This window comes from Asterias amurensis, chromosome 11 (genome assembly GCF_032118995.1).
Source record: "Asterias amurensis chromosome 11, ASM3211899v1".
Classification (NCBI taxonomy): Eukaryota; Metazoa; Echinodermata; class Asteroidea; order Forcipulatida; family Asteriidae; genus Asterias; species Asterias amurensis.
The window spans coordinates 13,801,076-13,821,182 of record NC_092658.1 but is presented as its reverse complement, the minus strand read 5'-3'; the positions used below and the strand labels follow the sequence as shown (position 1 = coordinate 13,821,182).

General features: G+C 37.5%; 2 protein-coding genes across 3 annotated transcripts; one reads left to right on the top strand and one right to left on the bottom strand.

The window, feature by feature from the left end:
- Positions 1-65: 65 nt before the first annotated feature.
- Positions 66-5,956, top strand: LOC139944347 (transcription factor MafK-like). 2 transcript variants are annotated; one of them, XR_011786946.1, is made up of 4 exons: positions 66-133; positions 891-955; positions 1,559-2,324; positions 2,380-5,956. XR_011786946.1 is itself a non-coding variant. In XM_071941348.1 (3 exons), exons 2-3 carry the CDS (start codon positions 923-925, stop codon positions 2,012-2,014), a joined length of 489 nt encoding a protein of 162 aa, XP_071797449.1. In that variant the 5' UTR covers positions 66-133; positions 891-922; the 3' UTR covers positions 2,015-5,956. The 2 variants fall into 2 exon arrangements, 1 of the variants encoding a protein (XP_071797449.1); XM_071941348.1 differs by having other exon boundaries at positions 1,559-5,956.
- Positions 5,957-6,425: 469 nt separating this feature from the next.
- Positions 6,426-20,096, bottom strand: LOC139944540 (protein SAND-like). The gene is made up of 13 exons (XM_071941584.1): positions 19,949-20,096; positions 18,168-18,345; positions 16,368-16,548; positions 15,936-16,014; positions 15,152-15,238; positions 14,660-14,868; positions 14,200-14,339; positions 13,480-13,561; positions 12,097-12,308; positions 11,561-11,739; positions 10,845-10,947; positions 9,792-9,887; positions 6,426-8,547 (listed from the first exon to the last, which is right to left on the bottom strand). The coding sequence occupies exons 1-13, from the start codon at positions 20,026-20,028 to the stop codon at positions 8,503-8,505; spliced, it is 1,671 nt and encodes a 556-aa protein (XP_071797685.1). The 5' UTR covers positions 20,029-20,096; the 3' UTR covers positions 6,426-8,502.
- Positions 20,097-20,107: the final 11 nt, after the last annotated feature.

Below are 20,107 nucleotides of genomic sequence, written 5' to 3'. Positions count from 1 at the left end.
TGTGATTGCATAGTTACTACAGGAGCCGGGTACGAGGGAAGCCGTAGTCAAGGTTGTCAAACCGGAATTACTTACTCCGAAGTGCGAAGTGACTAAAGGATCGCGAAGTAGGAAAAGTTCCTCCAATTTGCAGGTAAATTTCCATCAAAGTTCGAAAGTATATTGATACTTTGAAAGTGGATTTTGTTTTATTGACACACAGATATCATAGATTTCTACTTTAAGGGTGAAGTATAGTGGGGGAATTAGTAATAAAACTTCGGTTTTCTTTTGTTATTCATGATCTTCATGTTGTTTGTTGTTGAGAACTGGAAAATGGGATCTGAAGTTTATTTGTTTTTCAGCCATGGCCATCATGATCGTGGTCATTGCAAATAATACGTATTTCATTGGCTCGGTGTCTTGTAGTATCAGTTTCGTGATTAATATAAAATAAATAGATTAAAGGTCCATCCATAGACATCATCATACATGAATTTGCGTTACAATCAATAAATCATCATAACATTAAAATTACTTTCTCCAGATCCAAATCACCGTAAAATCTCAACCTCTAAGTCTAAAAGTCATAAAGGGATTAAAAACTTGCCGTTGTTAACTATTTTATGTCGAATTCAGAAACAATAATTTAGCACCTTCATTGACATAATAAATGAGCCATCTTGTTACTGCATACAGTTTACACTACTAATTCTACCTCCATGGTTAGAACTAGTTCCAACCCGACAGAGGTGTGGAAGTTCTAGCGCCAAACCGAAGATGGCATTGTGTGTTCAAAGTAAACAAATCTGCCCAAGGAGTTCAGCATATTTCTTCATCAAGATAAATCTACCTTTAAACACTGAATATATCATAACTGAATGATTGTATATTATCTGATTCATTCTTAGATCTAAAGTGAAAATAAGTTAACTCTACAACCATGGTGCGAAAAGCTGGACCCACCAATGTCAAGGTAAATTCACTGTTCTCATCCCATAAGGTTTATCGCGAATAGCAAAATATCAAGAGAGGGCGCTGTTGAACCCACACAAAGGTATCTAGGCGTTGCGTGCGCGAGTCGTAGAAACTGCATAGAAACTGCCCCATATTCCTTCCCACAATGCATTGCGTTTCTGAATCGTGATAAACCTTATCAAGACAATGTCTGTAGGTATTTGCCTTTGCCTTGAATTGGAGCAAAATAAACTCTACATCTTCAAATAAATGTGTTAACTATTTTAAATATCTTTTTTACCTTTAATCAAGTTAATATTCTTGATGTTAATTCAGCTGCTTTAACTTTGTTGTGTATGGTGGCCCAACTGTGCACACGATATATCATTGTAGGATGGCATAAATACAGTGTACTGGTACATACATGGTCACACAGTAGGAGGGTTGACTATGTACAGTGACGTATTCAACATATTGCTTGCTGATATAGTTTGTTGATCATTTTAAAACAACAGGGGATTATATTGAATGGTAGACAGTAGGAGGGTTAACAAAATTTGTTGAAGAACTAAGTGTGATATATGAGTAATTGATTGATTTTGTCTTTGTTTGTGTGACCAAGGTAAAGCAAGAACCCGTCTCTCAAGACACCGTGATAAGTGATCATGACTTAGTTACCTTCTCCGTACGAGAACTCAACCGTCGTCTCCGCGGCCTCAGCAAGGAGCAAGTCATCATGCTGAAACAAAGACGGCGTACTCTCAAGAACCGAGGCTATGCCGCCAACTGCCGTGAGAAGCGTGTCTCCCAGAAGGAGACATTGGAAGAGGAACAGGCCAGGCTCCACGACGAAGTCCGCCGGCTCAACCACCAGAACAAGAAACACAGGCAGAAGTTTGAGGACATCCGTGGCAAGTACCAGGCCCTGTTGAAATTTGCCGATAAAACCAATGTGAAAGTCAAGATGGTGACCAGTTTACCGGTGACATCTTCGGCAGTTGCTGGAAGCTCAAGCAAGATACACATAAACCAGACTAATACCAGAGCATCCACATCGCAAGGTGATAGGGAATCGTAGTTTGATGCTTTTGATTTGATTTGATCTGCCAACTCTTATACATGTTCAGGCCTGATACTTCACTGAGGCAGCAGAGGCTGCCCTTCAAATGCTACAGTATAATTTACAATTTCCTCATAGGGTGCCATTTACTAAGCAGAAAATGCCTTGGTGCCCTTTCAAAAATGAAGCATACAGGCCTGCATGAAATGATAACATACTCCATGTACTTGGAGTTGACATGTGTAAACAAACACAAGGCCCAATTTCATAGAGCTGCTTAAGCACATAAAGCAGTTCATCCCAACAAGATTATGCTTACCAAAATAAGGTTACCAACCCCCAAAAAGCAGTTAACCCAACAAGATTATGCTTACCAGAATAAGGGTACCAACCAAAAAAAGCAGTTAATCCCAACAAGATTATGCTTTTACCAGAACAAGGGTACCAACCAAAAAAAGCAGTTAATCCCAACAAGATTATGCTTACCAAAATAAGGTTACCAAAAAAAAAAGCAGTTAACCCAACAAGATTATGCTTACCAGAATAAGGGTACCAACCAAAAAAAGCAGTTAACCCCAACAAGATTATGCTTACCAGAACAAGGGTACCAACCAAAGTACCATGTCATGTACAATCTGTGACTGGTATCCTGCTTATTTTTGGTTAGCAGAAACTTTTTAAGCAACGTTTTCTGCTTTTAAGCATTTCTATGAAATTGGGCCCTGATTATTGTTCATATTGACACTGGAGTTTTGAGGTATCAATGTATAATCAGTTTGCAGTAACACCACATGTGTATCTACTAATACATGAATGTAGAACAATAAACATTTAGCAGGACACTTCTCCCAAATTCTTAAATCTACTCCACGACAGCAGAATGAATTACAAAACAAGTTCTCAAAGAAAATTGTTTACACAACAATTAGATACACAAGGTTTTACCACAAAAAAATATACATAATTGACATTGCTTATCATGAGTTTGCAACAAATTGAATTTAAAGTAAGGTGGTTTTGTAGTTAACCCTTCTACGGCGCTAACATTTTCCAGCACATTGACCATACGTGTACATTTAAAACCATCTAATTGCGTGGGTTGTGTATGATGGCACAGCTGTGCACAGAAACTTACTGTGTGTATGTGCCAGGCCATAGAAAGAAAAAAAAAACACTTCAATGTGCAATTAAGTAGCAAGAAATATTTAATATTTTACACATTTTGTAACAAAAAAATTATCTTCAATTACTCTGGATATTAGAACTGACTTTATAGTAGAAATAATTGTGTATTATGTAAATTTCTATAAATAGTTAATCTGCCGGATGGTATGGCATAAAAGACTAAAAGTATATTGTTAGATGCTAGTTAAAATGAATAGGGATGTTAAATTTGCATCAGGGATGAAGAATATTAATTTTGGTTTTACCCATACATCGATTTGTGTTAGCACTGAATACTCAGTACTTACCTGAGTTATGTGTAAACAAATAACAGGCATATTTCTCGGACCATTTCAATTCTAGAGCAGTGTCATAGTCATACCAACTAGACCACTGAGATTGCCTGGTAGCTAGAGGCAGTTCGAATCCTATATTTTAGCAGCGGGTTCCACAACGATTCAATAGCTGTTAAATTTGCATCCGAGTATTATGCCAGTGTTTTTTTTCACAGAACTCTAGAAAAGTACTCGGCATACAGTGCTAACACACATCGGTATATGTGCGTAAAACCAAAATAAATATAGTTTTAAATTGAAATATAGATCTGGAACCTCACACATGCAAATAGACAGTGCTTCATTGTTAAGTTCCCCTTATGCACAATGATCCTTGCGAGGTCTAGTTGCAATTATTTCGTAAGGTACCAGACTATTTTGTCTTTCCAGCAACAAGCTACATCTGAATTAGTGGCTGCGACTTGATTACCATGGTAAGATCCATTGACGGCTACAGCTACAGCTTGATTGCTATGTCATCATGCACTGAAGTATAGGTTGTCCATAGCAACAGCCATAGCCAAATCCTCAATTTTGATACGGTCTTCGTTTCCTTTCTCTCAGGCAGTCAGGAAATATTGCATTTAAAAGAATATGAAATTCCAAATCTGTAAAAACATTTCTCAGAATAAAAATTTGAAATAAATATTAATATTAGCTAGGCATTAATATTTTCATATATTATTGTACAATATAAGAAATGCAGTAATCTGTAATGAGTTTGGACAATTTAGAAGCAACCTCAATATTTTGTTGATGTGGCATTTTAGGTTTTCAAAACTTTTTTGACATCTTAAAATATTCTCAGGAGATTGCATGACATTTTAGACAAGATAAACATGGTGGTCATTTTTGGGCACTGTCTTGCATGCATGTCATACCTTTATTTTTAAAAACATATTTTATAGATTTTATTGTAAATGTAGCTGGATTAAATATGGATTTTCACTCTGTAAATGTTGAATCTAATAAATAGAGTTTATTATTAACCTACCCATCTTTTCTTTTTGATCATGTTGATTTTCATCATGAAAGCAAATAAACTTTCACCTAAACGAAATGTTGGGCTGGATGGGCTTACAAATAAATGTAATGTGTTGTATTTTTACGAGTTTATTTTGGAGGGAAAATGTACGGGGTATGTTCTGGTCTAATTTACTTTCATAGTTCTTCAGGCCTGGAGTTTCATTGAGACCATTGACTGTTGCCCTGGTCTTGGCCCAGGCCTTGATGCCCTTTCAAAATATTCCCACACCCTGCAAAATGTTTGATAAGGACCGCCTTTACGAATTGAGGATAGTCCTGCCGTCTCAACGTTGAAATTCCAGGCCTGATTTTTGTTTAGTGTGATCTGCAAGATACAAATATTTGCAGTATTTTTGTTTGACTTCATTTTTCTTTCCCGTTTTTAAAGACACTGGACACTCTTGGTAAAATAATGTCTAAGACCAGTCTTCTCACTTGGTGTATCTCAACACATATGCATAAAAAAAAAAACCTGTGAAAATTTGAGCTCAATCGGTCATCGAAGTTGCGAGACAACAATGAAAGAAAAAACACCCTTGTCACACGAAGTCATGCGCTTTCGAATGCTTGATTTCGAGACCTCAAATTCTAAACAAGAGGTCTCGAAATCAAATTCGTGGAAAATTACTTCTTTCTCGAAAACTACGTCACTTCAGAGGGAGCCGTTTCTCACAATGTTTTATACTATCAACCTCTCCCCATTACTCGTTACTAAGTCAGGTTTTGTGCTTATAATTATTTTGAGTAATTACCAATAGTGTCCACTGCCATTGGACACTTTCGGAACAGTTCACAGATTTACAAATAACTTACAGGGTTTACAGAAGGTAATGGTGAAAGACTTCTCTTAAAGTATCATTCCATGAAATGCTTTACTTTTTGAAGGAAACATTAAAACAATATCAATTCACGATATCGAGAATTACGGATTTATTTTAATCACATGTCATGACACGGCGAAACGTGCGGAAACAAGGGTGGGTTTTCCCGTTATTTCCTCCCGACTCCGATGACTGATCGAGCCTAAATTTTCACAGGTTTGTTACTTTATATATAAGTTGTGATACACGAAGTGTGGGCCTTGGACAATACTGTTTACCGAAAGTGTCCAATGTTTAACAACAAGTTGTAACATTAGTATTTTGCTTTCTGCCTGTTAGAAATTCATTTGAGGTAAACATATTTAAAAGCATGTATATTTAAAATCAGTTGACAAACAAGAAGGCATAAATCCGTGAGTCTTAAAAGTTATTTTCTAAAAATCTTTCAACAAGCAGCATTGGTGTTTAGATATTTGTATTGGCAAGTTTATAATATTTTCCAGTTTGTAATTTTGTAAGCACTTTATTTGTATGCAATCACAATTAGTAATTGTGTTGTAATTTTGCCTTATTTCTTCCCATCTTTGAGTTTAAATAAACGAACCATACAATGATCTCATTTGGAAATCTCATTTAATTTTGTAATAATTGTAAGGGAAAACTATGAAGTAGACATTTTGTCATGGGTGTTGTGCATTTTCAAATTGGGTTAATATCAGTTGCGGCTTTCAAAATAAGCTAGGGTTTCAAATGCCATTTCCTGAATTCTGATAGTGTTTCGGGTGGACATGTTTCTCCGGAGGATTAGAATTGGAAAACTTTATAATAAGTGGTCTTTCAGATTGAAATTGGCCGAGTTGGCTTAGTGGTATCTTTCCTCGCCCTTTGCCTCTAGGACCCTAGTCTTGGTTCCAAGACCTTGGGTCAATTTCACAGAGTCCTAACTTAGGACAAGTCCTAGGAGATACTAAAAACACATGGCTAGTCCTAAGTTAGGACGAGTGGACGAGTAACTCGTCCTAACTCAAAATAAGACTAGTCTTATCTCTTTGTGAAATCCACCCCTTGACATTGGTTATTTCCCAGCCTCGCTACCATGAGCAGCGCGCTGTATCACTCGCTAGCTTTGCAAAAGTCTATTCTCACTACCATAAATCGCACAGATATTCACAGACTTTTTTTTTTTGTGCACATGTTGAGGGTACACAAAGTGAGAATACTGGCCTTTGACATTTACAAACGCGTCCAGTGCCTGTCAGGCACAGTTGTACTCTTAAAAAATATAAATGTCTCCTTTTCTTTATTTTTGTATTAGCCAGCAAAAGATACACTGTGTTTGTTGATGCAATGACTTATAAGTGTTTTGCCAGAGTCATTGTTATAAAAATAAATGACTCAGAAATATCCTCTTGATGTTTCAGAGTTATTGATTTATTGTCGGAGTATAATCGATAATGACTCAGCGAGGTTGGTCACCCCTTCCCCTATACATAAAAAGAATAAATACAAGTTTATAAATTAGTTCTTAACCACTATTTCACTTGCATTACCAGCTGTATGTACAATTTCTACAAAACCATTAATTGAAAAATGTGCAAATTTCACAAATTGGCAAAACAAAATCAGTTGATTTTGGACAATTTTATGGAAAAAATATTTACACTGTACAACTATTGGAGATTTCTGTAAATGACAATATTTATGTCCAATATTTGAAATTACAATTTAAATCACCCAAAGACATAGTAATCATTATGAAATTGGCTAAAATGAAACATCTTTTTCATCTGACAACTAACACCTGTTATCTCCATGTAATTCCTTTTCCAAACAGTGGACTTAATTGGATCATGCACAAACCAGTAGGGCTGCCGACTGTCCCAGGCAGATTAACTGCCCATCCATAAAATTTAATGACCCAAGTATTTCAATGTTAACACACCCACTCACTGAAAAGGGTGTATACTTTCCAAACTCAGATGATTATGACAAAAAATTAAAGTAAAATTTACTTTTGTAAAGCTTGTACTATTTTCCCGATAAATATTAAATTTAAAAAAGGTGCTGCCCTCTTCAAGAAAGTTGTTAACTATTAGATCTGTACCTGTAAAGCTCTTTTTTTCGTCCTTAACTAGACACTTAACTATAATTCATAAATACCTCAGACTGTTTCGCTATTCCTATTGGTGGAGAGCGTGTCACGTGGGGGTGTTTAAACGATTGATAATGACCAGCTGGAGCTGTTTATAACCGGTTGTTTTTCGGATACTACGCGCTAGTCTTGGTGCAAGACGTTTCCCGTTACGGGCGATGCGGCGCTGTTTGCGAGTTGGCCGCGCTGTGTGTGAAAAGAAAATGAAAAACATCTTGCACCAAGACCTAACTATGTGCACGAATGCATATCCGAAAACTGTCTCAGTCATAAAAATGCATCACCCGACGTGCGTCCATACAGAGCTCAAGGACGTCGGAAAACGGATAAGTTTTACAGAGTGTTTACTTTATAACGCCTTTTAACCAAAAAGGCATTTATGAATGGGAATAAAAGAGGTGACTCGTTCTTATACTTGCAGGGTTGTGGCCATGCAACAAAGGCCCGAGCCGAGGGCCTTTAATTATCACACAGCCACGACCCTGCCGGTTTTTAACGGCCGTTTAAGAACTCGTCACTACCCTTTTATTCCCTTAATAAATGGTTCGTTGTGATTGATTTAGCTAAGTACATGTACATGTACATGTAGTAGCGTATATTTGTTGCATAGGCTGTACCCCCATGGAACTGAGATGGTTTAAGGAATGAATTAGGGCCCAGTGATCACAGAGGTTATAAAGTTGGAGCGCTTTGAGAAGCCATTTGGGTGTGAAAAGCGCTATATAAAAACCGATTATTACTATTATTATTAACCTTGCAAAAATTCCAATCTAACGAACAATAAAATAAAAACCAATAATTACAAAAATTAAAATCAATATCTAAATGATTTTAATCATTTAGGATGATTAAAATCTGATGTAATTCTCACGCCTTTTCCAAAGTGCGATATTGGACATTTTCTTATTTCCACTGGGCAGTTGACTGGTTTTCGTAAGTTGCTGTTGTTGACTGATTCACACAATCCATGGAGAGTACCAGTTACAGATGAGCGCATCACCTTTAGCGTTAATATTCTGGAGGGTTGAGGATAAACAGCCGATCTTCCTCTTTCTGTCAAAAGAAATATGAAAGTGTCTCAACCGTAATGAAAAAAAGTGATAAAAGTTTTCTTAAATAACACTGTTTTTCAAACCCACCAGTCTCAATGTTTTGTTTATGGGAGTAAATATTTAAAAACAGCTTGTGAAGCTTTTGAAGAAGCAACACATCCATGGAGTCTGTATTTGCAAGAAAATAGATCTGGACCAAAGCGCTATATTTTACTGGCGAACACATTGTACATGTTTATCCATATGTACATGTACGTGTTTGCTCTATGTACATGTCATGGTGTTATCAGAAGACAAGTGACTGTAGAACAAAGGAACACAAAAGGAACAAGGTTCACCTCACAATGGTATCCTTTGTATTTTCATGTCCTCACCTTTTTTTTCATGCACTTATAATGTCTATGGAGGTTGTTAGGGAGGGACAAAGGAAAACCCCACATAGATAATGATAGCAAGCAATTTGTATTTTTGTGTCCTCATAATTTGTCATGCACTTAGACTATTGAGAATAATAGGTTAGAGGGACAAAGGTTGAAGGAAAGTCCTCACACTGATAGTATAAATTGATGTACATATGGGTGCATTCAGACACGGTACTAAAGTTGGTTTAACTCATGGTTCAACTCGATCGATTTCAACTCTGTGTGTCTGAACGGATCTAAAGTTAGTCCGAATCGAGTTCAACCCACAAAAGATAAACCGTCCAGGGAGGGGGTTTATCTTTAGACCGCTTCGGGTTTAACTTTTAACACTGTGTGTGGACAGAATAAAAAATACCACATCCGGTTTAACTCACAACATAATCATTACGCACGTAAACACACGGTGACCAATGAACAGGACAATAAACAGGATGTTAGAGTAACGGGGTCGCGTTTTCTTTGACCTCTTAAAGCCAAAGATAAACCGGATCGGGTTTAACTCAGTGCTGTCTGAACGCAAAGGAGTTTTATTTTTACGATCACCCCCTGCTGCTCGTAAAAGTAAAACCGGTTCGGGTCTAACTTAGTACGCTGTCTGAACATACCCCTAGTGTACTGAAGCTGTTACATCAATTTTAACATTGAGTACAAAGTTTTCAACGCACATTTCTTGTTAAAACAAAGAAATCACATCCCTGTACTGTGCAGTGAAGCACCACTCACTGTTTCCTTTACATCCCAAATGGGCAAACCATGGGCAGACAGTTGCCGTGTCTGACGCCAGTTTAAAAAAAAATCAATATAACAAAACTATAGCAATTACCTTGATCCACTTAAGTAATTTATTGACGGCTAAGATGGCTACTTGTTTGGTTGCTAAGGGACCAAAGACTGCATAAAGCTCAAATCCTGTCGTAACCTGCCATAAACAAAAAAACAGACACACATTTTGAGAAACATAGTCCTTGGTCATTGAAAAACAGTAACCTACCAGGGGAAATTTCATAGAGTTGCTTAAGCAAGAAATTTGCTTGAACAATCTGTGCTAAGCAGAACTGTGCATGATGCAAACAAAAACGGTGCGTGTGACATGATATTTTGGCTGGTAGCCTTATCCTGGTAAGCATAATTTTGTTACTTAGCTACTTTTTTATCTATGAAATCTAGCTGAACACTTTTGAAAATAAGTAGACGATGACACCTAGTTGAACTGAACATTGTAAATTTCAACCTTGGTTTGCTTTAAAGCAGAGCAGTCAAAGTCTCAGGTCAACAGGATTGTGCTTGATGAAAGAACCTTGATCAAGAACAAGTGACTATGGATGGGACATATAACGCAGTTTGTTACAAAAATAAAGATTTCAAACAAATGAGTCTTAAAACCATTATACACTTTCGGAACAGACAAAAACTAATAATAATAATAAAAAATAAAAGTTCACAGATTTACAAATAATTTACAGGGTGTACAGAAGGTAATGGTGAAAGACTTCTCTTGAAATATTAGTCCATGAAATGCTTTACTTTTTGAGAAAATATTAAAACTATATTAATTCTCGATATCGAGAATTACGGATTTATTTTAAACACATGTCATGACACGGCGAAACGTGCGGAAACAAGGGTGGGTTTTCCCATTATTTTCTCCCGAATCCGATGACCGATTGAGCCTAAATTTTGTTATTTATATCTAAGTTGTGATACACGAAGTGTGGGCCTTTGGACAATACAGTTTACCGAAAGTGTCAAATGGATTAAGACTTTATTTAGATCAGTGATATAGAAGGGAGACAAGCCAAGAGCTTTGAAAGGGATCAGATTCAAAATTACACAATACGCAATTTGATCGAGTCATGAATGTTTTTAATTGACTTACCCAGCCTAACAACGCTTCTCTCGATCCAACATGAAACATAATCTTGAGTGGTCTGGCTGCATTGTGAACTCTTTGATGAACGTACTGATACATGCTAAATAACCTGAACAAAATCAAATAAAATTCTGTGAACATTTTATAATAATACTTGGTTCTCATATAGCTTGTATTTCCTATTAGCTAGATCAAGGTCCTTTACAGTATAAGTATCCGTGTTTATTCAACATTTCTGATCATTTCATAAACGATATTCATGTGCCACATAATTGGGTCGCAGAATTCATAATTTCAATAACAATCTCTCTGAAAAAATGTAAATACCACATATAAGGGCCTTGAGAACCTAGTTGGTAAATATGTGTGCTATATAAGGCCAAACAATTTTTTTACCAATTGATCGTCCCTGACACATCCTTTTTTGGAGCCGCATCCTGTTTTTTTTTTACTATTTTTCATTTTTTATTTATAAAAAAATAAAAAATAAAAATAAAAAGCTTTTCCCCCGAATCTAGTGTGATGCTCTCGAACACATGTAACCTTCTGTTTTGTTTGGGCTCAAACTGAAGAATCTGTGGCCTGTTTGATTTTAAATACTTAGCAGCCATCTAGGGAAAATAAATCATACAAACGCTCGCATCCTCCGCGTTTTGGAAAAATCCGAACGATCAACTGGCATTTTTTAAAATTTGGCCTAAAGCTATCAATACTATTATTACCTTGCTCTTTCATCGCTGTCTTTATACGGAGCTTCTAGGTCCGGCGCAGTGAACTGAGCAGTACTCTTGGACTTGTAAATAAAATGTCTCAAATCACTGATACCCACTTCTCGACACCGGTAACCACCATCCCCTATTGCTTTTGTAATCGCTTCCAAGCAATTATGCTTTTTTAATTTCTGTGAAATAATCATACAATATATAAAACTATTATAATACCTAGTCTTCTATTAATTGCTAGATTTCCGCGCCACCATGCCTTGAAGTACATGACATCCTGAATAACACCTTTTGCAACAGTCGTAGCAGTAGCTGTAGCCACCAATAGACCGGTCCATTAAGCTCCGCCCCATTGCATATTGACCAATCACAACGCAACTAAGGTCAACAAATAAGGTCCGACATGCATGCGCGTATGCTTGGCGCGCGTGGCAGATTGTGCAGAAAGCTATGGAGAGGCTCACGTGTTCTTGCTCACACGTGTGTCGTGGGCGGAGCCTAATGAATCGGTCTATTGTGGTAAGGGCTTACTTTACCTCCAGAATCTTCTCTTTGCATTTGGCCAATTCAAAGAACATCATTTTATCCACTGTGAGTAGGAGTAGACACGCCTTGCTGTTGTCAAGGTATGAGATGTGGGCGTGTAGGAATCCTGTGCTGTCAAACTTTGGTAAGCAGATTGGTATCCAGGAATCAGCGGTCTGGAAGGACGTCGAGGCATTCAGGAGATTAAACACTAAATGAAGATCTAATAAAAGAAAGGAAATAAATGGTAAGCAGATTGGCATCCAGGAATCAGCGGTCTGGAAGGACATCGAGGCATTCAGGAGATTAAACACTAAATGAAGATCTGATAAAAGAAAGGAAATAAATTTAAGCGTTTTGGCGACCCAACAAGAAAATGTTTTGAGGTTCAGTCATTTTCAGCTGTGTAGTTATGGAGGAGTGCCCTACAACCAAACCATCTGAATCTAAACTATACATGTATAATCGGAAAATCGTTCTAATAAAAAAAAACATCAAACCAATTTTTTTGTTGAGTAGACAATTAAGAAATTTGAGTTTAAGACATGGGAGGAAAACCTCTTTTGGGAAAACCAAATCTACATGCAAGGCTCCGGTCGGTGTATCGAACCAGGGTCCTCAGAGGTGAAAGGCAGGGACAAAAACCACTGAGCCAACCAGACTGAACCATAACCAAGGACTGTTGGTTTGTTTTAGACTAAGCTTCACAATGGGAGATTTAAGAGACCAATGATAATAGTTTATTGAATTTACCAACAAAAGTTGGTAAATTCATAAATACCTTTTCGGTCAAAAAACATCAACCCTTTTTAATCAAACAGTAAAATAAATGCAAAAATTATAATTGTTCAATGATTTATTTCAACACAACACCCCTCCAGCTATGAAATGGTAAGGCCCTCCGCCGCCCTCGGGTAAACAACTCCTTATAAGGGAATGCTGTGTGCGTCGCGCTTATCGCATGATGTGGCACAACTGTCCTGGCAGTTGCTCTTGACCAATAGGAATGAAGAAACTGTCTTCTCTTGAAGAAGCACAGGTGCTAGCTCGAGTGTCACGCTCTTGTTTCAACACTTTTTACTAGTCATAAACAAAGGTTAATACACACCCACGTGGCGCGCTCTCCACCAATACGAAAAGCGAAACTGTCTGAGGTATTTATGAATAAAGATTGAAGACAGGAAATGGGGTGGGAGAGAGAACAGCAGGGAATACGGAACAAAGACAACCCAGTTCAAGCTGACCAAGATTAATAAAAGTGTATTTGTCTTCATGTTATCTGAATATGATGTTTGGTGTGTTTGTATGTTTTTGTGTGAGTATGTTGTCTGCAGAATGTTTTCAGTCTGTATATTGTCTGCAGAATGTTTTTGAACAGACCAACAAATACTTACCGGCAGGATGTAGGACATACTTCTTCATTCTGCAAAGTGTGACTAACTGGTTGTCAGCAATCAAAATGGCAAACACAAGATCCTGACGGTAAAACAAACAAAACAACAAATTTTTAGTAAACAATAAGTTGCTTAATGTAAATTTGACTGACATCCCCGAACCAAGCCATTCACAAAATAGGAAGACCGCTAACATAAGGGCGCGACAGCTAAGATGGTAGAATGCCGGTGTCATCGGAAAATCTCGCCCCATGTGGGAAATTAACATGGGCTGAAAGAGGATGATTCAAAGAGGGCGCTATCAGAAAGAATTTGTACACAGTTTGCCGAACGTAATCTCAGGGGGACAGACTCTCCTATTACACCGGCACGTAAATCTAGGGGTCGCAGGTTCAATTCCAGCTCCAGTCAATTTGTCTTCATTCAACCGAAAACTATTTTTTAGTCATCTTAGGGTCATGTCACACGAGGCAATTTACAGGCAACCAGTTCCAGACAATTTCCAAGAAGAGGATTCATTCACATTTGAAAGTTCCGATATTATTCTTGGGGATCGTAAAACATTGTTTGACAAAATAATCATGTGCTACCCAAGTGGTCCTATAGCACGCACTGCAGTTGGGGGTTTTACCCATACACCGATGTGTGTTAGCACTGTATACTCAGTACTTTCCCGAGTCCTGTGAAAAAATATCACAGGCATGTTACCTACGACCTTACCTTGATTTTGGCACTCTGCATACTGTGGCCGATGATATCTCTGATTGTGTTGTCAAGTGGTAAACATCGGACAGCTGTTAGTAAGAAACTTGGGTCTTGATCGATCAAGTTGAGTAGATTATCTAAAAACTTCTCTGTGCCTACAAAATAAAAAAATTGTAGAGATGATTTGACTCTTTAGTCTTTTTAATTGTGGTGTTGTTAGATGTGAGCTTTTGGGCAATGGTAGGCACGAAGATTGTTAAGTTCATGAGCATTAATAACATAAAAGATGTTAAATTTACATCAGGAAAAATATATATCAATTTTTGTTTTTACCCATTCCTATAAAAAAAATCACAGGCATATTACTTGGGTGGGATTCTTTATAATTCATTACCAGTTCTTCCAAAACAATCGGTGCCCAGGGCACTATATAAAACCTTTTTATTATAATAAATTATTAGCATACCCAACCTACCTGAGAGCAATCTTCGTAGATCATAATTCTTCCTCGTTTCTAAGACTCGACTTAGCTGTGAGAATGTGAGTACACTAAGGACCTGATTGTAGACATAAGTGAGTTGCATCAAAAGTTGCTGTTGTGACTCGTGAGTTCTGGATACAGCGACTAGTATCAGCGGCTGACGGACCAGGAAAACAAAGGTACGATCAGCTGATACAATGGACCTGGAAAATAAATTAAAACAGAACATTGGTGGATGGAAAACTCAAACAATTTGATCTCAACAACTGGACACCACTGGAGGAGAATAGACCCTTCCCATGAAACAATGTTAATTGTACATTTTGGTTGGCAAAATGAGGGAACATCGAGCTGTTTTGTACACGGCTGAGGTATTTAGGACTTGTAGATAAACTATGCCAGCCTGCACTATTATGTTAACTGGTTGGTTAATGTATCTAAAAGTAGGAGGGTTTCATTAATAATAAAAAAAAGTATTTCTCTCACCTGAGACTATTTTTTCCATCTTGTACAAATGATATTAATGCTGACATAACGCCCATTAACGACACCAACTTGTCTTCATTTCCATATCTACAAAGAGAAAAAGGTTTACACAATTGGTCATTGAAATTGCAAAAGAATAATGGGAGAGAAAACACCCTTTGCACAAATACGTGTGCTTTCAGATGCCTCATAAAAGGTTTCAGGCCTGAAGGTTTTTATTAGAGTAAAATGTTTGAGTAAAAAATTACTTCTTTCTCATAAAACTTAAATACTTCATAGGGAGCCGTTTCTCACAATGTTTTACAATACCAACAGCTCTCTATTGCTTGCTACCAAGTAAGCTTTTATGTATATAACACATATGGAAAGGTTTACGGTAACACCATGTTATGACTATCTCTAATGAGTTGGGGTGGTTCTGGTGCTTCCTCCAGCTTTCTCCAGAAGACGATCAGAGCATACTGATCGAAACGTCAAGTTGAAACCAACGATTCTTTTCAGAACCACCCCAACTCATTAGACATAGTCTTTCCATGTCGTATTTCCACCATGCAAAGTTTCAAATCCTACTTACATAATAGATGTTAAATTTGCATCAGGGATAAAGAATATTAATTTTGGTTTTTACCCATACACCGATGTGTATTAGCACTGTTTTCTCAGTACTTTCCCCGAGTCCTGTGAAAAAAATATCATAGGCATATTACTCGGGTGGGATAAATCGGGTAAGTTTTTATGCTAACAATGATTTTGAGAGTGTCAAATGCCTTGAAGGCCTTCTTACCTTGAGTATATAGGTTTCCCTGCTTCACTGAGGATAAACACATGTTTCTTATGATCACGCCAGGTACTGCTGTGAATATCTGTGGACAGAACATACATTTTTATACTTTTCTTCATAATAACTTTGATAACTTCCTGTCAACTGTTTGTGAAGCTCCGTGGGGAGGCACACACTTCCTACCTCGGCCTTGAATTTTCATCTCAGGCCAATTTTCATTTTGCAAATGTACTTCCATTTGAAAATCTTAAAGTCTATGATTTGATGCCTTATTTGCAGGCTACCATAAATGAGTGCACGTAGAGTAGATCAGTCAAAGCGAAATAAGTGGCTTGGCGAGATCGTACACCTCTGGGGACAAGTTTGCTGTAATCAGTATTAATTACAGTTGTTGAGTTTAGGAACCGAGACCAATATGGCAACCTTATAAAGTACCTTCTTCTGTTGTATCTCTAAGTATTGCTTCTCTTCGTCTTGCATCTTCTTCTGTGCTATTTGTTGGTGTCTCATCCCTGTTTGATGCCCCATCTTCTCTACCATGTTGCGTTGTATCGTCGGTTATATGTAAAGATTCTACTTCCTCCTCAAGATCTTCCTCAAGGTCTTCTACATTATTCTGTTAAAGCACAAGAGAACTTACTGTGAATAAGTCCGAGTTTGTTGCATAAGACATGAAGTTAAATGAAATGAGCAAGAGAGAGCACATTCATTTTCTATCAGTGTTTCTCTCTATTTTGTAGGGAGCATGGCTCAAGACCAAAAATGAAAAAATCTACACTGTTTCACATTTGAATTTTCTTTTTAAATAAGTACAAAGATGTATCTAATTGTTCTGATCTTTAAATATTTCAATAGCTTACTCAATGGAATTGAAATCAATTTGTACAAGTTTAAATGTAAAATGGAGTGAGGTGTCATAGTAAAAAACACAAGACTGCTGGACATTTATAGAGCCCCTTTAACCAGAGGATGCAAAGCGCTGGGGGTAAAGTTTGCTGGTCTGAAGCTCAAATCACTGGCCTCAGGTCTCTGGTCAAGAGTTCATTTTAAGCCCCAGGGTTGTACAAGGTTAAAGGCACCAAGAAATAGGATTTTTTTTTCTTTTCAAAATAAGAATATATGTTTATTAACAATAAAACAATTTTTTGAGTAATTGTTTGTCACGATTTATATGTTGGGGGGTTGACTCCCCCTACCCCTTTTGTGACGTAGGAAAAGGAAGACTTTGCCTCGATCAAACATAGACCCCCCTCGATGCATAGATAAACACACGTGCAAAAGTACATGTAATTCTAAGACGCGAGTTTGTACGCTGCGAAAAAGGTTTTTTTTCTGGCATTTTTCAGGCAATGCCGACCAGGTGTATTGCTGCTAGATGCAGCAAAACAACTAAAGATGGGGTCAATCTTCATCTGTTTCCTGCAGATCCCAAGTATAGGCTGTTGTGGGCTGCGAAAGTCAGATTAACTAGAGCAAAGTGGTCCGGTCCGACGTCTTATTCAGCGCTATGCAGCGAACACTTCGAGCCGTCGTGCTTCGAATCCGGGATACACCACTCATTTGACATGACAAGAAGAGCCATTCTTAACACGACGCCGTCCCAACAATTTTTCCAGCTAGTGGGAAGTCGAAGAAGGTATCTGAAAGACGTGACGAACCCAGAGGAGCATTTGCTAAACGTGAAAAAATTCGGGTAAGTTTGAACTTTGAGGGTATGTTTTTAGCTTTTGCCAAGTGACACGATTTTTTGTTGGTACCGCATGCAATTCACCGTGCATGCAGGTCCTATGTGACCGTCCGCACATTATACAGCAGCCATAGTGCGTGCGTGCAGTCTGCTCCGTGGCCGTATTTCTATAATAATACGTAGGCAGACCCACATCTTACAACCCAAATAAAAATAGCAGCAACAGCTTTTGTAAAAACCACTAGGCGTTCAACATGTTCAAGTTTCAATGTGCGTATGTGTGTAAAATCGTGTCTAAATTTGTTTTGATGTGCCATGTTGTATACTACAAATTTTTTCTTCAAATATCGCCCTTGAATTACGTCACGAACAGCGCCCTCTCGGGTCGGGGCCTACTCGTAAACTTGTAAATACAATCAAAACTAATATATTTAAACCTTAGTTAACTTTTTATTCACATTCCTCTCATAAAAACGCATATTTTAGTGACAAAAGCTTTATTTAAAAAAAATACCACTTCCAGGTGACTTAAATATTTTTGTAAATACCTCTAATTCTGTTGCCTCTGTAGCTAGCTCCTCCACAGACCCAATGTGTTCCTCTACAATACTTGCAATAGTCCCACTAGCGAGACGTTCTCTTCTTGTCTGTTGAACTGGGGCGTCGACGTTCAGATCATAGTCAAGCTCCTCATAAGAATCTTCTGTTGCTAACATGGGATGATCACTGCAAATTAAATATTCCAAAACAAAGTTTCATTGAAATATATACCCTGAAAATAGTCAGTGAGCCACAAAGTTAAAGGCAGTGGACACTATTGGTAATTACTCAAAATAATTATTATCATAAAACCTTACTTGGTATTGAGTAATTGATAGGGGAGAGGTTGATAGTACAAAACATTGTGAGAAACGGCTCCCTCTGAAGTAATGTAGTTTTCGAGAAAGAAGTATTTTTCCACGAATTTGATTTCGATTTCGAGAATTTGAAATCAAGCATCTGAAAGCGCACAACTTCGTGTGACAAGGGTGTTTTTTTCTTTCATTATTATCTCGCAACTTTGATGACCGATTGAGCTCAAATTTTCACAGGTTAGTTATTTTATGCATATGTTGAGATACACCAAGTGAGAAGACTGGTCTTTGACAATTACCAATAGTGTCCACTGTCTTTAAACAAGAAAAGGCAAGACTCTCCATTAAAAAAGAAGTCAAATAAAGATGACGATTCCTATTTTGGGGATGAGATAAAAAAAAGTGCAAAACCATCATGACCTGAGATGAGTTGATTGTGCACTGTTGCATGTGAACACTGAAGGGCAGTACCTTCACTTCATCATTTAGGACCAATAATACGTCATAATATAAATGCCAAGCAGGAAGGAAGAACTATTGTTTTGTGTTTTCTTGCTCAAGGACACAATGGAAGGGACAAAGATTTAAACCAACATTGTGATGAATCAGCCGCCACAACTAGAGAATTCGGTGCGCCAGACGTCTCGACCGCGACACATCTACGAAGACGCGTTGGAAATTTGGGTTTTTAACACGCCCCCTTCTGTATATGTTACTGTACACTTTATCTGTATTATTGAGCCGTCAAAAAAAAAATCTAAAGACACATCACACGTTACCCAGCCGAGCCTTTACAATTTCATAATTTTTGCTAATGTTTTATACGCGGGCCGGCCCTTTACAACTTATTTATAAATATACAGCGCCGGTGAATGATTGCGTAATGCATCATTTTCTTCCTCCATGATTTTACCATGTTAATTTATCCAGATTACCAGAACCTTAAGTTTATAAAATTAAGGATAATATTACTTTACGTATCCTGCTACCACTTTTTCACTCATTTTTAGGGATATCTCATTTGAGGTAAATCATAAATGAGATACCATATTGTTTTTATAACGAATGAAAAAGTGGTGGCGTGATTAGCAAAATTTTCAAAATTTAAGTTTAATTTAATTAAAGAATAAAGGTTTTTTTAATGATCACATCTGTCATGAACGTGTGTGCGTGATGTGGTGAGGAGACCTTCTGCCTAGTCCTAGCTTTACCTGGCATGAATGAATGAGCTCTCTAAAAAAAAAGGGGGTAACTTTATCAAGTTACAAACAGAAAACAAACACAACAAAACTCATTCCTATTGGTTATCTGCAGTTGACAAGCTGATGTCGATGATGACACACACAGATGAGAGTGACACAGACAATCAGACAATCTCAGCAGCCAGACACACAGTCAACGGTCTGGCTAAAAAAATAAAAAAAATTAATTCTTAGACAAAATCGAATTTCTAAAACAAATAAAATGGGACATACCTTGCTCCTGGTTCCTCTCCAATCAGAACATCTTGGTCTTCATCATGATTAGTATTGGCATGGACAGGGCTCTGTGCCATTTTCCACCGAAAAACACAGACAAATTGGGAGGAAAACTATTTGCACGACGATCTCACCATTAACTTTGAATGGCGCCCT

Excerpts from the sequence above, each read along its gene's own strand:
- LOC139944347 (XM_071941348.1), top strand. The coding sequence starts at position 923 with ATGGTGCGAAAAGCTGGACCCACCAATGTCAAG. Across the intron at positions 956-1,558 it reads CTGGACCCACCAATGTCAAG|GTAAAGCAAGAACCCGTCTC; the intron begins GTAAATTCACTG and ends TGTGTGACCAAG.
- LOC139944540 (XM_071941584.1), bottom strand. The coding sequence starts at position 20,028 with ATGGCACAGAGCCCTGTCCATGCCAATACTAATCATGATGAAGACCAA. Across the intron at positions 16,015-16,367 it reads TAGAGATACAACAGAAGAAG|ATATTCACAGCAGTACCTGG; the intron begins GTACTTTATAAG and ends TTCTGTCCACAG. Across the intron at positions 13,562-14,199 it reads TGCAGAGTGCCAAAATCAAG|GATCTTGTGTTTGCCATTTT; the intron begins GTAAGGTCGTAG and ends TTTTACCGTCAG.